The sequence below is a fragment of the Pygocentrus nattereri genome, chromosome 27, assembly GCF_015220715.1.
Source record: "Pygocentrus nattereri isolate fPygNat1 chromosome 27, fPygNat1.pri, whole genome shotgun sequence".
In the NCBI taxonomy this organism is placed as follows: domain Eukaryota; kingdom Metazoa; phylum Chordata; class Actinopteri; order Characiformes; family Serrasalmidae; genus Pygocentrus; species Pygocentrus nattereri.
The window spans coordinates 22,332,749-22,347,440 of record NC_051237.1 but is presented as its reverse complement, the minus strand read 5'-3'; the positions used below and the strand labels follow the sequence as shown (position 1 = coordinate 22,347,440).

Below are 14,692 nucleotides of genomic sequence, written 5' to 3'. Positions count from 1 at the left end.
AAAATGAATGCTAAGGAGCAAAATCCAAATTTTGAAAATGTTATGATGTCAAGTTTGCAACAATAGCAGAACCATTTTTGGTGCTAAATGGAACCATTTAAGCATACAATGGATCTATATAGAAGCAGTTACCAAAGAACCCTTAAAGAACCTTTCTTTAAGTGTGTAGTGTAGTGCCACCCAAAGCCTGTTTGCTGTAGATAACATGCTGGAACTATACTCATTCATTGAGGACTCGCTCGCCGGCGCCCTCTAGCGTTTGGGTTTTCCCCAGTAAACTGGCTGTGGTAGTACAACCTACACACTTCACACTACTTCATACTATACTGGACAGAGGTGGACGAAGTGCACAAACCATGTACTTGAGTTAAAGTAGAGACATCCAAGGTAAAATATCACTCCAGTAAAAGTAGAAGTTCCTCCCTTTAGACCTCCACTTGAGTAAAAGTACTAAAGTATTTATCTTTAAATGTACTGCTGTGTGTCAAGTGTTTAGTGCTGTATATATTATATAATGTATTATTATATTCAGTACTGTGTGCCTGTACTGTGACTGTATTTAGGACATTCTCTTCTGCCTGTTTGTTTATTCCTACATTTTCATGTCTGTCACACCTGTGACTTGTCATGTGCAGGCTGGGCCTAATCTTGGCATCAGTCCTTTGTTTTATAGGCTGGCTCTGTTTCTGGTACCTCCACGCAAAATCAGCTTCAATTCTCCAGAAGTATGGCCAGCTCCCTGGTTTGGGACGGGGTTTGGGACGGTGTTTGGACTCTTCAGATCCTAATGGTCTAATAGGTGACCAGTGACTGACTCCGCATGCATCCGATGGTTCCCTAATGGGATCCAAATGTATTCTACAGGAAACTAGTGGCCTCTAATCATAACTATTCAGACAGGTCCCATTAATGGTTCTGATTGTCTTTTTTCATTAAGGCTAGAACGTGTAGTCAGGGCAGTCGTGGGCTGGAGGTTAGGGAGCCAGCCCCGTGTTGCTCCCCGGCTGCCAACCACTTCGGTCAAAGTGTGCCCCCTAGTGTGTGTGTTCACTAGTGTGGGTTTTCAGTGCATTGATGGGTTAAATGCAGAGGTCTAACACCACAGTTGGCAAAATGGTTCTAAATGGTTCTGTGTAATCTGAAGCAGTGGTCACCAACCCTCTTCCTGGACATCCACGTACCTTCCTGCAGACTTTAGTTGCAACTCTGATGGACCCCACATCATCAGTGGAGTTATTGCCTTCAGAAGTCCTTCACTCTCAGAAATAAAGGCACTAAACTGTCACTGGGGCAGTGCCCCTCCTGTCACTAGGGTGGGACCCTCAAGGGGACGTCTCAGGACCTTTAGTCAGGGACCATAATTGTACCTTTGAAATCCATTGAAATTATATTCTCAAGTTTTACTGTCTCCACACACTCCGTCTCGGCGGCTAGCCAAAGGCTCAAGAAAGGGAGGGAAAAAGGAGGAGTAACAAATCTTTTTCTTGCACTTAATTCCCTTTGTCTTCTTTCATTCACTGTTTTTTTCCCTCTCTTTTTTAATACTTGCACTGTCACAAGTGATGCGAGAGCCAGGCTTAGAGCAGTGGTGTCAAACTGAGCCACTGAAAGGGCCTTATTAAAAATCTCAGCGTTAAATACTTACTAAAAAATAATCCTAAATAAATTGTTTTAGTTTTAAACTGACCATAGGATGGGTGACAGGGCTCCTGCCAGTGGCAGACCGAGACTGACCAATCACAACTGTGGACATGGCCAGTATTTAAAAATCACTGTCCAGCTGCAAACCTGACTGGATTTAGTGCAGCACAGTGTGTGAAGCGTTGAATCGTAATTTGATTGATATCCTTTGCCTTTGATATGGTATTTTTAGAATGTGGGCTTACTCTGTCTGTTTTAACTCAACGGAGGTCAGCAAAAATAAATATCATCAAACAATGTGCAACACAAAAAAAATGTCCTGATGTATCGTGGTGTTACATTTTGCCATATCGCCCACCTCTACTTTATAGTACGCTATGCAGAGAGCTAAAGCTGAAATAAAAATAAAATAAGAAGATTCGACATTTATTGCCACCTTAAATTCTGGTCCACCTTAAATCAAAAAGAGTTCCAATCTAAATTCTGTGCCACATTAATTTTAGACAATATTTACATACAAAATATGTCCTAATGCACAAGGAGTCTGATGATAGACTCTGTTGTTAATACTGGGCTCATGGTTTAATATTTGATGATCCGTTATAACGTCTCCACGATGCACAGTTAAATTACTCCATTGCGTTCCACCGTCGCGCCCTCAGGACGCCGAGTGTCTGAATCTTGTGCGTCCAGTCAACATTACGTAGTCTACCACAGTGTCTCTCAGCCCATTTTAGTGTCTGCCTGTTTTCAACACCCCTGATCCAAATAATCAGCTCATTAACAAGCCCTGGGGGGCAGTCATGGGCTGGAGGTTAGTGAACCAACCCTGTGACCGGAAGGTTGATGGTACGATCCTAAACCCCCCCTCTCTGCTCATGGCTAATGTGGATACGGCTGCCCACCACTGTGCTCACTGCCCCCTAGTGTGTGTGTGGTCTCTAGGGTGTATGTGGGGTTTCACTGCATGGATGGGTTACATGTGGAGGTGAAATGTCCCCGTTGTGGGACTAATAAGGGTCACTTAATCTTACTTAAGGAGCGTATGGAGGCAAGGAGACGCTAAAATCTGCAGGACAGTGGGCCCCCAGGACCAGGGTTGAGAAACACTGGTCTATCAAACGTCATGCACGTTACAAACCTTAGGAAGCGTTCTAGAGTGGAATAACAAAGAATTCAATTCATATTATCTTAAAATCTCATTATTTATTCAAAATTTAAAATCGGTGTACACAGAAGGTGAACAAAGAAATGAAAACCAAGACAATAAAAACCAATTTAGACATTTTGTACAATAAATATCCCTTTGCTTGGTTCTGAGGCGGATCCCAATAAACTGATAGTTCCAAAAATCGACCAGCAGATGGAGACTCTGAGACAGGAATCAATACTTGTGCCGACCGTGAGGCATCAATGTACTTTGATCAGAGACAAAACTCGGATTTATGCTGTCCATCCAGAGGCCTGAACATAGGTGACGCAGGCGCTGAGCTAGTGGCCCGATACGTGGGGCGAGTTGTGCCGGAAGGGTGGACAATAAGGCACATGAGATTTGAGGTCGGACAAAAATAACATGCAGGTAGACTACACTGTGTAAATGTCATCAACTAAAAAGACTTAACGAAAGGAGGACCCACAGTGAACACACCGCCGCAAGGCTGTGAAGATCACAAAGCAGAACAGACTGTTCAGCAGACATGCGGTTAACTAGTTAACCCAACACTGATTTGTGCTTTCCAACACAACTTGTTCCCAATTCTAAGAAGACAACCCAGTGATGAAAGTGGCAATTAAAGGGGAAGTCCACCTTGTTTATCCTTTCTTCCTTCAGAATTAGCTCGTGTAGATATAAACAAAGTCATTCACGATTGGATGTGAGACACTGTCGAGAAACTTAGACTCAGGTGTCTTTAGAGTGGTGGTGATAGGAACCAGGGGTCACCACGTCTGCAACACAGAGCCGTTTTATTTACTAGCAAAACCACCAGTGAACCCACACTTTGTGTTGATGAGGGTAAAATAGTGTTAAATCTGAAAAAATGATATTTCCTTGAGGGACTATTTTGTCTTATAACATCTTGTTTTAGGCCACTAAAAATGAGCTTAAAACAATGTGCCAGGCATCAGGCGGCATATTCGTAACTATTACATCGCTGCTGTCGGAACAAAACCTCATTTTTCAGGTATTGGCATAGCTTGGCACAGCTCACAGAGGCATTTTGGCTCCTATCACCTCCATTGCTGAGTACTTTAAAGTGGCAAGGTTCTCTAGAACAGAGCATTTCACATCAAACCACTCTGAAGGACTTTGTCGCCATCCTAATTTACGTATGCATCAGTACAATCCCCCTTTAAATGCTAAGGTCAGCGTGAATGACCTTAAAGAGTGTCAGCACCTGCATGCCGAAGCTAATTTAGCTTTGGAGTTAGCGAGCCGGCTGCTCAAAGCCGAAAGCTACGCGTCTTGGGGACTGAGCCTGTGCACGGCTGGGAGGATTTGGGTTTGGGCCAGAGTTATAAGGTCATTAGCAGTTAACTGACAGAATGTGTGGTGAGGACAGAAGACAAAGCCATTGGTTTGGCGTAGTCGGAAAGCTTCAAGCTAAGTGTTCCACTGTAGAATGAAGGTACCTGATATAGGCCTCAAAGCAAGAGAGAGCGGAAAACGTTATTAAGACCACATCAATGGAAAAAAAGATAAATCTTTAAAAAAAAAAAAAAAAAAAAAAAAAGGATAATTCCTCGATCCACGGAATTACAGTGTATTCTCCTATGTAGCCTATAATACTCAAAACGCGAATAAAAGGAATCGGTGCTGGAATGAGATAAACATCCTAGAAACACATCCAGCAGACATCTCTGCCACTTCCAATGTATCTAGGTTGACCTCTTGGTGAAGACCAAGTCCGAGTATACACACAAAAAGCTTACAGGATACATCAGCCTTTTTATTTCATTTCCCCAGGAATTCCAGTGATCACTATGACTCATGATAGTGGCAGATGTGTTTCAGTTATCTACTGTAACTCGGATGAATAGAAAAAAAAAATAAACACACACGCACACACACACACACACACACACACACACACACACACATACACACACATACACACACAAAGAGGCAACACAGGCCTAAACCGCATTGCTGGTCCAAGGAGACGTTCAGAAAACATGATTAAAAGTGATCCTTAAATGGGAAATGTCACAAAAAAAAAAAAAAAAACAAAACAAAAAAAAACACATTCATGTTAAATTAGTGGCTCTGCCTAATGGAAAAAAAAACAAAACAAAACAAAAAGAAACATGTACCACGCTACTCCCCATGCATCCCCAACAGATAAGACTGATAAGACAGATAAGAAGACATGGCCGCATACTTAAAGCAAACATCCTTTTAAGAACGAGTAAAAGACGCGAATGTGTTAAATTAGTCTTTGTACAAAAACCTTTTTAAGAAAGCAGTGAGGTTCAACGTTGAGTCTGTCGTCCCAGGCTGTGAAGCGAAGTCTCTGGGTGGTCAGATCACATGACCCGAATGTGTTTGTGTTTATATAAGAGAGAGACTTAAAGTGAGAGTTTGATCCAAATCTTGTCTATAGAATTTCTCCACTTGGCCCAAATACAGACGATCAGAGAAGACGTGTTTGGTGTCTGAAGTTCATTACTAGTATAAAAGCATGAGAATTCAGGCTTCACGATGGCTGTTATGCTGTGTTTACATTATGAAAGCAGACAGACAACTTGGATATTTCGTTGTTTTCAACGGAGCAGTGATGGAAAATTCCCCTACGGTGACGGCAATGGTCCATCAACAGTCCTGTTTTCCCAGCGTTTGCTGTAGACCGTGGTGGATGTTGATTGGATATTGCTGGTTTTTTAATGTCAACATGTAAACACAGGATTACCGTTCTTTTCAGACATGCAGTGCACCCTTGTCTATGTCTATACACAACAGTACGTAAGTAATCGCTAATCGACTTGCTTAAGACCGTCTGAGACAAGTTTGGGATGATCTAGGCACGCAATCTGCATGATATAAGCTTCCATTACTTGTTAGCTACATGGGCCTCGTAGCTCCGGTGCAAAATTAAAGAAGCAAATTCAGACACCAAGCATGTCTTCGCTGATCGACTACAGTGGGAACCCGAGGACAAACTGTAAACGTGATTTTACTCAAGCCATCACTTTAAGAGCGAGTCTTCAGAGTGTGGACTGTATTATAAGGTGATGACCATGCCGTCCTCCTCCACTCCTCCAGGGGGTAGAGCCAGGCTGTTTCGTGGGTCCGTTCTCAGGCTGCTGAGGATTTTGTGCAGGCTGCCGTTGCTCTCTCTGGTGCTGGCGCTGTGGTAGTGAGGCTGCTGGAGGTTCAGGTCCCTCTGGAGCCTGTAGCTCAGGCTGCTGTGGCCCGTGCCGTTCAGGCTGGGCTGCGAGTGGAATGAGGCCGTGGATATGACCGAAGGGGGTCTGGTTTGGGGTCTGGTTGGGGGGCTGGGAGGAGACGGGGCGGCGGAGGATGTCTGCTGATTTTGGGAGACGTTGGAACGGCGAGACGGGCGGCTTACGCTGCTTTCTATGACGATGTCTGACTCTTCGTCGCTGTCCAGATCGTCATGGCCGTAACTGTGGGCAACAGTGGCCGTAGATGGAGAATGTGTGATGGCTGGGAAGCTTCCTGAGCCGCTGCTGTCGGAGGACTGGCCTGAACTTCCGGAAATCCGGCTGCTGCGCACCACGTTGTTGCGCTGGTTCACTGGCTTCACAGTCACGATCAAGTTGTGGCTGTTTGCGATCATCATGTCCGTCACTTGGTCCAGGGTTTTGCCCGAAACTTCGATGCCGTTGACTTCCAGCACCTCGTCATTAACCGCCAGTAGGCCAGTGCTTTCCGCCAGGCCTCCGGGCACCATGCGGGAGATGAAAATGCCTGGAACTTTCTCCAGGCCATGCGGAGTGACGCGGACGCTGGTGCCGTCGCGGATGTAGAAGCCCAGGGGCTTGTCTGAGCCGTAACGGTACAGCCGGACTCTGCGGTGCGACTCTGGCAGGATGTCAACATCGATGATGGAGGACACGGGCCGGAAGTCCTGAGGCATGCCGATGCGGATCTGCGGCCGCTTCCTGTTCAGGTCGTTGCGAAGTGTGACGACAGCCTTCTTCTTACGGGTCAGTGTGTTGATCCCGAAGTTGCTGTAGTCGACCTCCTCTGCAAGAGAGAGAATAAAGACACAACATGAGGCCACAGGCTGTTCGCACTGTTCCCATATGAAGGTGATTCAAGGCAGATGGGACTATGGGCTTATTTATGAATCACAGACGCCTTCATCTTTTCTCATAAATACAATACATGTGTGATTAGAAGCACAAATCTACATCAAGACAAAGGCTGTAAAAGATGGAGAAGAAAGGAGAGAGAAGAGAAGAATTTGAGACAAAATTGACATTCAGTGATGCATGAAAATGCATCTCCATTCAGACACTGGAGGTGTGATGATGTGACGTAACGCAGCTCTGTGGCATTTCAAAACAGTAGCTTACAAGAGCTACAATACAAACACAAGCTTAGCTGAGATTACTGCTCAACGTTATGACCCAGACTGACCCAGTTAGCCTGAAAAAGTACAGTGAATACACCAAATATCGGTCTGAAATGGTGGTCAACTCTGAGCACCTGTCCAATTACAATCATTTTTAAAAGAAGTTATCTGCCAATACTGCTATGATTCCAATATTACTGTGCATCCATAATATATTATTTTGTATACAAAATGTGCAATGCAGTGCCAGCTCCATTGAAAATGAACAGTCATGCATTACAGACCCTTTTTCATTGTAGAAATAATCTTTTTTCTGAATGTTGCTGGAATTTCACCTGCAATTCCACTAGAAGATCTGGGAGTTGAGTTAGGTTTCTGGGCCCATGTTATATTTGTTTAGGCTTTAGTGGTAAAGCCTGCAGCACTGTGCTGCTGTTATTTCACCTTTGGGGCAGTCGTGGGCTGGAGGTTAGGGAACCAGCCTCGTGACCAGAAGGTTGCCGGTTCGATCCCCAGGGCCAACAGTCCATGACTGAGGTGTCCTTAAAGCAAGACACCTAACCCCCAATTGCTCCCCGGGCGCCATGGATAGGGCTGCCCACCGCTCCAGGCAAGTGTGCTTACTGCCCCCTAGTGTGTGTGTGTGTACTCACTAGTGTGTATGTGGTGTTTCACTTCACGGATGGGTTAAATGCGGAGGTGGAATTTCTCCGTTTGTGGGATTAATAAAGCATCACTTAACTTAATTATTTTTCAGATGGACGCTGCAGGCCTGCCTTACTCTGCACAATACCTGTTCACTGCTAGACCAGGGCTGAGAATTCAAATGACTTCTAAAGGAGTCAAATTCATAACAAACCCTGAGGACATTTTGTCACTGATGGCACAAAACTTAGCGTCTATTTTCTTGTATTAAACCTTGTGTCTATCTACTTTTATTAAAGATGCTTGACCTTTGTGTCAAAATCTCATGATGACTGGGCCAAAGGAAATGACCCAAGATGACTGAAATGTTATTATATTAACTTACATTAAAAGTTGAACATGTTTCTTCCGTTTCCTATAAAATAACCTGTTTTAGAGACACTAAGTTTTGTTCCCGACAGCGATGATTTACCTGTTTAAAAGACCCAAATCATGCAAAACGAATTTTTTTCATTCACTTTTATGAAATTAAAGAATTGAAACACTGTTAAAGTTTCAACACATGCGGTCTACTCCCCATTCCACACAGTCTATATATGGGAAGAAAGCTGCAAATGATGTCACAAAAACATATTGAAATATCTGCCTATTCACACTGATATTATAAGGAGTGTTTCAGCCTGCAGTGCTTTTATGAATGAGGGCAGCCAATCAGAACAGTCGTCATTTACATACATCGGTCTTAAACATACAGTAACACAAACAGCCTCTTTAATTCTAGGGGCTGCAGAGAGGTTGGAAATGGTCGTGTAAAAATAACCCACTTGTGGTACATAAATGACCAACAATGTCAGGAGTGGACACAGATCACATTATAAGATAAATACCATGAGTCGTAGAGTTTTAATTAAATGCTAAGTTAGTTGTTTTCAGATGAGCTCCGCAGTTTAAGCAGAATAACTGAATGAGTCTCTCTGTGTTTTCTGTAGTTTTCAGACGGTGTTCAGAAGGTCAGTATCTGCAGATCTAAGATCATAAACAGAGACACTGTGATGTAAATGGACCTTTAAGGTGATTTAAAAACTAATAGCAGAGCTTTAAAATCTATCCTGAGTGATCCAGGCAGCCAGTGCAGCGCTTTTAAAGCAGGACAGATCTGATCTCTCTGGGTTGTTTTGGTTGGTTAGTGTAGTGGTTAACACCTTTGACCTTTCACACTGTAGACTGGGGTTCAATCCCCCACCAGGGCAAGCACCCTACACTATCACAATAAGAATCCTTGGGCAAGACTCCTAACACCACCTTGGCCTACCTTTGTAAAATGATCAAATTGTAAGTCGCTCTGGATAAGAGCGTCAGCCAAATGCCATAAATGTAAATGTAAATGTTAGGATGCTGCTGCGTTTTGTACGGGTTGTAAAGGATGTACTGTTTTCTTAGGAAGCCCAGTAGGAAGACCATTACAGTGATCAACTCTGCTGTAACAAACACATGAACAAGTGTCTCTGCGTTGCTCTGAGAGAGAAAAGGCCTTTAGTGACATTTCTCAACATGCGGGACAGAGCTCACACTCAGGTTTCGCACTTTATGTTTAGTAAATGAAGCCAAATAACTTCCCATAAAGCAGCTTTCTCGGAGTTTCTATACCCATGGTAAGTATTTCCGTTTTTTTTTTTTTTTGTGTGATTGAATTTAATAATAGAAAAATGAGCAACATCCACTGAGAAACATCGGACCTATAAATAAATGAATAAATAAATAAATAATAAAACACAAGAACAAGGTCAGACATGCAGCCTCTAATAAAGACATCTGATCCTGGTGCTGTGACACTTTGCCGAACACCCGATCCTGACCTGCAATAAACCCAAAATGTTTGTGTGTGTTAAATATCAGCGCTAATCTCCAGTCACATCCTTTCTGCCAACAGCGGAGAACCTCCTGTGTGTGATGTGGGGAAGGGGAATGCAGTAACGGATAAACAGTTTATTGCTCTAAAACAGCCTGCTGACGGACGGCTTTCTGCTAATGATGGAGTTTCACTAGGACCGCACAGCAGAGTAATGAGACTTCATAGAGTCTGTGGAATACTGCTGCATAGTGCTGAGTTACCACCTGGACCTATATAGTGGTGTTGATGTGACTTTATAGTACTGAACTTTAGGTTTATATAGCAACAAAGCAAAACCACAACACTTCAGGAAATTTGTAGAACAAAAAAAGTACAAATGGTGTCGCACTTTAAAAATTCTGTCAAAAGCTGTGAGAACAAATCATTTTAGTCCACGTTTCACACACCACACTCAATCCAAATAACCAGGATTAATTATGCCCTCTCTGTCAGGACATCTGCAGTTGGTCAGTGTGCTAGTAATACTGATGATATCCACAGTGTGATGTGATTTATTGCGATATATAGTGATGTAAGTTCCAGCCTTTAGTGGTACTATAAGTGATACCTTTTTAATCCCACAAACGGGATTAAATTCCACCTCCACATTTAACCCATCCGTGAAGTGAAATACCACATACACACTAGTGAGTACACACACACACTAGGGGGCAGTGAGCACACTTGCCCGGAGCGGTGGGCAGCCCTATCCACGGTGCCCAGGCAGCAATTGGGGATTAGGTGTCTTGCTCAAGGACTGTCAGCACTGGGCATTGAACCGGCGACCTTCCGGTCACAGGGCCAGATCCCTAACCTCTAGCCCACGACTGCCCCCTCCAGCCCACGACTGCACCCATAGATGGAGAAAAGATCTGCAGTGTTAGCTGCAATTGATGTCATTTGCTGGCTGCTTAAGTCTGTTCTAAGATGCTTGCTTAAAATAAGAACATACAAACTAAATAAATATTAGGTTTCCCTTCTGGATATGCAGGTTCTACCTGGTTTGGGGGGGGTGGCGGTTGTTCACATCTCCTTGTTTGCATTTTTGAGGACTGAGGTCTTTTTTTTCTATTGCGTTTGATGCATTTTGCCCCGTTTTTCCATTTTGGGGCAGCTGTCTTTTGTGTGGAGCTCCAAGTGCTCAGAGAAAAGTTCGTAGTGGTCAAACAGGCAACGTCATGACCTATTTTTTCCCTGTGCTCACCAATCAGACCAGAAAGAAAGCAGGCATTGAATGACAGCTGTAATGGAAGAGGGATTAGTAGTTGCACCCACCGAGTACTCGGACCTTTATTCCGATACTGTGTCTCACAAGCTAGACGGTAGCTAGACGGCCTGTTTACGATTGTTAGGTAGTCGAGACAGAAGTGACACTTTTTGGTTGATGGTGTTGAGCAAATGTCTCATTTATGTGGAAGCTGTTAGGACAGGGGTGCGTAAGGCTGGGTCACCCACAAGACGTTACCTGCTGACGGCCTATGATATCTCCTACTACCACCCAACCCAGTCCTATCCTCGGTGCAAAAGCAGCATGTGGAGGCCGATCATGCTGCTCCAGAACATGGATAATGTCTTTTCCAAGCAGAAGCAGGACTTCAGGTTTAGGGTCTAACTGGGGTATCTTGATAGCTATGACTATCAGGTGAGATTGGCATCTTGTTGCACCTGGGGTCAGTTTCCCTGCCTTGTTATCTGGGAGGGTGTTACAGTCGGTGGTTGGAAGCTTGAGACTCTTTTTCCCCCATCAAGTGGCTCTTTGACCTGCTGAGTCAGACCCGCTTGTGCATGTTTTAAGGTGCTTTTTGTGACATCAATTTTGTTAGTCCTCATATATAAACTTTGTGGACTGTGATTAGTGCATTTTGAAATTGAATGTTTAAAAATGTTAAAAATGCTAAAATCAAACAAACAAACAAAGTAAGGAAAACTTGGTTTCCCATCTTCTCGGCCCTTTAAGATGAGCAGAACAAACCAGCCCAAAATAAGCCATATCAGGTGTGTACGACATGGAGTAGCAGCATCCAGAAAGCATGAGATCATTAACTGTATTCACGCAAACTGCAATATCATGCGAACACTACATTTTTATCACCACAGCCCTGCGCGGCTGCGGCAGCAGCAGCTATTCTAACTTGCTTTCAATTACAGTTTTTCAAGGTACACCCCACCCCAAACCCCAGCTGGCCCCAGACTGCTCTGCTGCTCCATTTGCCACGCCAGTTAAAAGCAGTGCCCAGCATTTGCTTTCAGAGAAAAGCAGTTTTGGACACCAGCCACCCTCCTGTTCAAATACTCCTGGAAATATATTTTAACAATGCTTGTATGCAGCCTCTGAATTTCATCAAAGTGCTGCGCTGCAGTTATTCTTAGTCTGGGGCTGTGGCAGCATGCTTATTTTGATTGAGTCCAGACAGACTTTTATTATGCGCTGGAATTTCAGCCGCAAGTGCAAGTCTCCTGATAGGAAACACATTGGAGTTTTTCTCTCTCTGCCCCTCATTAGGGCCGCGCCGCACTCGCCGAGCCTCCGCCCTCACCTCATCTCAGACAAACCTGGTGCACCTCACGTGTCAGGCTACGCCACAGGTTCAGAAAACTTCAGTACGGCTGAGGGACTGATGCTGAATGCATGTGTGTGGCGTGGTTTGGTGAAAGTGAAATGCTCAATAAATGTTCTGTTATTAAGACGGCTGCTGCTAGTAATAAGCTATGTGACGTATCTTTGTCCATGTTTTTAGATAACAGTGTGTTATACAGTGTCAGGAACCAAGTTCAGTTAAATAATGTATCTAGAGCCGGAGCTGACCCGCACACTTTTCCACTGTACCTGCCACAAACCAAACCCGGCTTGCTTCACCTTCCGTTCGGGATACAGGATTTAGGCCTGGAGTCACACAGACATGGGGCTCGTATTTACCTCCAGTAAGTCTGAATCCATGTAGTTTGATCTATGACTGCTGGTAGGTGCATCAGGTAGAAGGCAGTGATTGAAGTTCATACATTTTGGAATGTGAGAATCAATATTCAATAAAGTAAAGTTTGCACTCATTCCTGGCCAAAATGCTTTTGGGACTTTTTTCACGTGTAGAAATGAGGGCTGGGACACCAAGACATTTTGATGAATTTAAAAACTGGGACAAAATTATCGGCACTTGTCAATTTTTTTTTTAATTGTTGAATTTCCTTTAACTTTTTCCTTTTTCTGAAATAAAAGTTTGAATTCGTATCTAAAAATGGTTAAATTAGTCACTACCCAGTCCATATATGTAAGCTAAGCTGCAAAAACGGCTTGTTTTGAAGTTTTTAAATACGGTTCTCACACGTTCTCAGAGTTAAAATGAAAAAACAATAAAAAATAAGACATTGGACTTGATGTGAAGGTTTCAGTGCGGTACATCATTTAAATCATTTCCTAAAGAACAGTTATCACATATCAAATTATTCATGGAAATTTTGGCTTACTCCATTATTCCATTTATCATAAAGTTTTAATACACCATAAAGAGCAGCTGGCATTTTTTAAATCATGCTAAAAAAAGCCAAATCCAATTAAACAGGCATTAGGTATGCAGATGCTTAGTGTCCTTTAAATACTAACAATATTTATGATGTTCTGAGAACAGCTTAGTGATGTAAATGAGCACGATAACAATAAAAATATTGTCATATTGCTCACCCCTAGGCAAAACACGGTCACTTACACTCAGGTGTGGGCGATATTGCAAAAAACAATACATGATACACGATACTGCAAGGAGTTTTCACGATACGAAATACGTCACAATTTTATTATTTTTTATGATGTAACTGGGATTCCCCAAAACATCTTGGCACAAGCATCACTGTTAAATGGCAGCGTGAGAATCACAAACACCTCTCACTATCAGTTAAGACCACGATCTTAATACTACAAAGCTTTTAGGAAACTAGACGCTGACGATTGAGTACTGGGGCAGTCGTGGGGAACCAGCCCTGTGACCGGAAGGTCGCTGAGTCGACAACACGTGACTGAAGTGCCCTTGGGCAAGACGCCTAACCCCCAACCGCTCCCCAGGCGCTATGGATAGGCCTGCCCACTGCTCTGGGCAAGTGTGCTCACTGCCCCCTAGTGTGTGTCTTCACTAGTGTGTATGTGGTGTTTCACTGCACAGATGTGGAGATGAAGTTTCCCAGTTGTGCGACTAATAAAGGCCACTTAATCTTAATATCTGCAACATGCTCAGAAAAGCATACTGTGTTGTATTGTGATGGAAATGATCACAATTACAAGAATTACCATCACATCGTCCAGCATTTATATTTCCCTGCACGAGGAGGCCGAACATAAATGCCCCAAAACATTTTCCAAGCTGGCCTATTATCTCTAATCAAAGCTTCGAGGAAGCGCCAAGCCTAAATAATTACATTTGATTAGTATACTCTGCAAGTGATATCACAATCATGATGCATGAAAGCACAGACTCATTACGGACGGCCCCAGAGCATCAACACGACAGCGTTCCGATGCTTCCTCACAAAAGCATAAAACCATCAGGCATGAGGCAGCGCAGAGGTGGAGGCAGAGAGAGAAGGCAGAGAGAGCCGACGGCCCGAATCCTGCAAACAAACTGCAGACGGCATCAATCATCGCGTTCAGACAGCTCCACCGTGCGTCGCACGCCGCTGTTAAAGCGCACACAATGTGAGATTCAAAGGCTCGGCGAAGAGCCCGGCCTCTTCACACAGTGCCAGGCACCCACCGCAGTCACCTGACTCGACTGGTGGAGGGGCAGGGGTCAAAGGTCACGGGTTACTGGGGTGGGAGCACAAAGCAGCGGCCCTACATTCCAACGTGACGGCTTAAATATTCAAAGCGGCACCAGAGCACTAGTGCAGGAATGTGGAGGGAAGCTGAACAACATGGCAAAGACCCTAGTGTGATACTTAAAGGGCTCATATATCACAGAAAACCCAACTTTTCTACAAACAAGAGTTT

General features: G+C 43.9%; 1 protein-coding gene across 1 annotated transcript in view; it reads right to left on the bottom strand.

The window, feature by feature from the left end:
* Positions 1–4,568: 4,568 nt before the first annotated feature.
* The window catches only part of pard6gb (par-6 family cell polarity regulator gamma b), a 78,628-nt gene continuing 68,504 nt past the window's right edge, over positions 4,569–14,692 (bottom strand). The window contains exon 3 of the mRNA XM_017681702.2: positions 4,569–6,850. Within this exon, the coding sequence (XP_017537191.1) occupies positions 5,862–6,850 (989 nt within the window). The 3' untranslated portion in view covers positions 4,569–5,861. The remainder of the gene's footprint in view (positions 6,851–14,692) is intronic.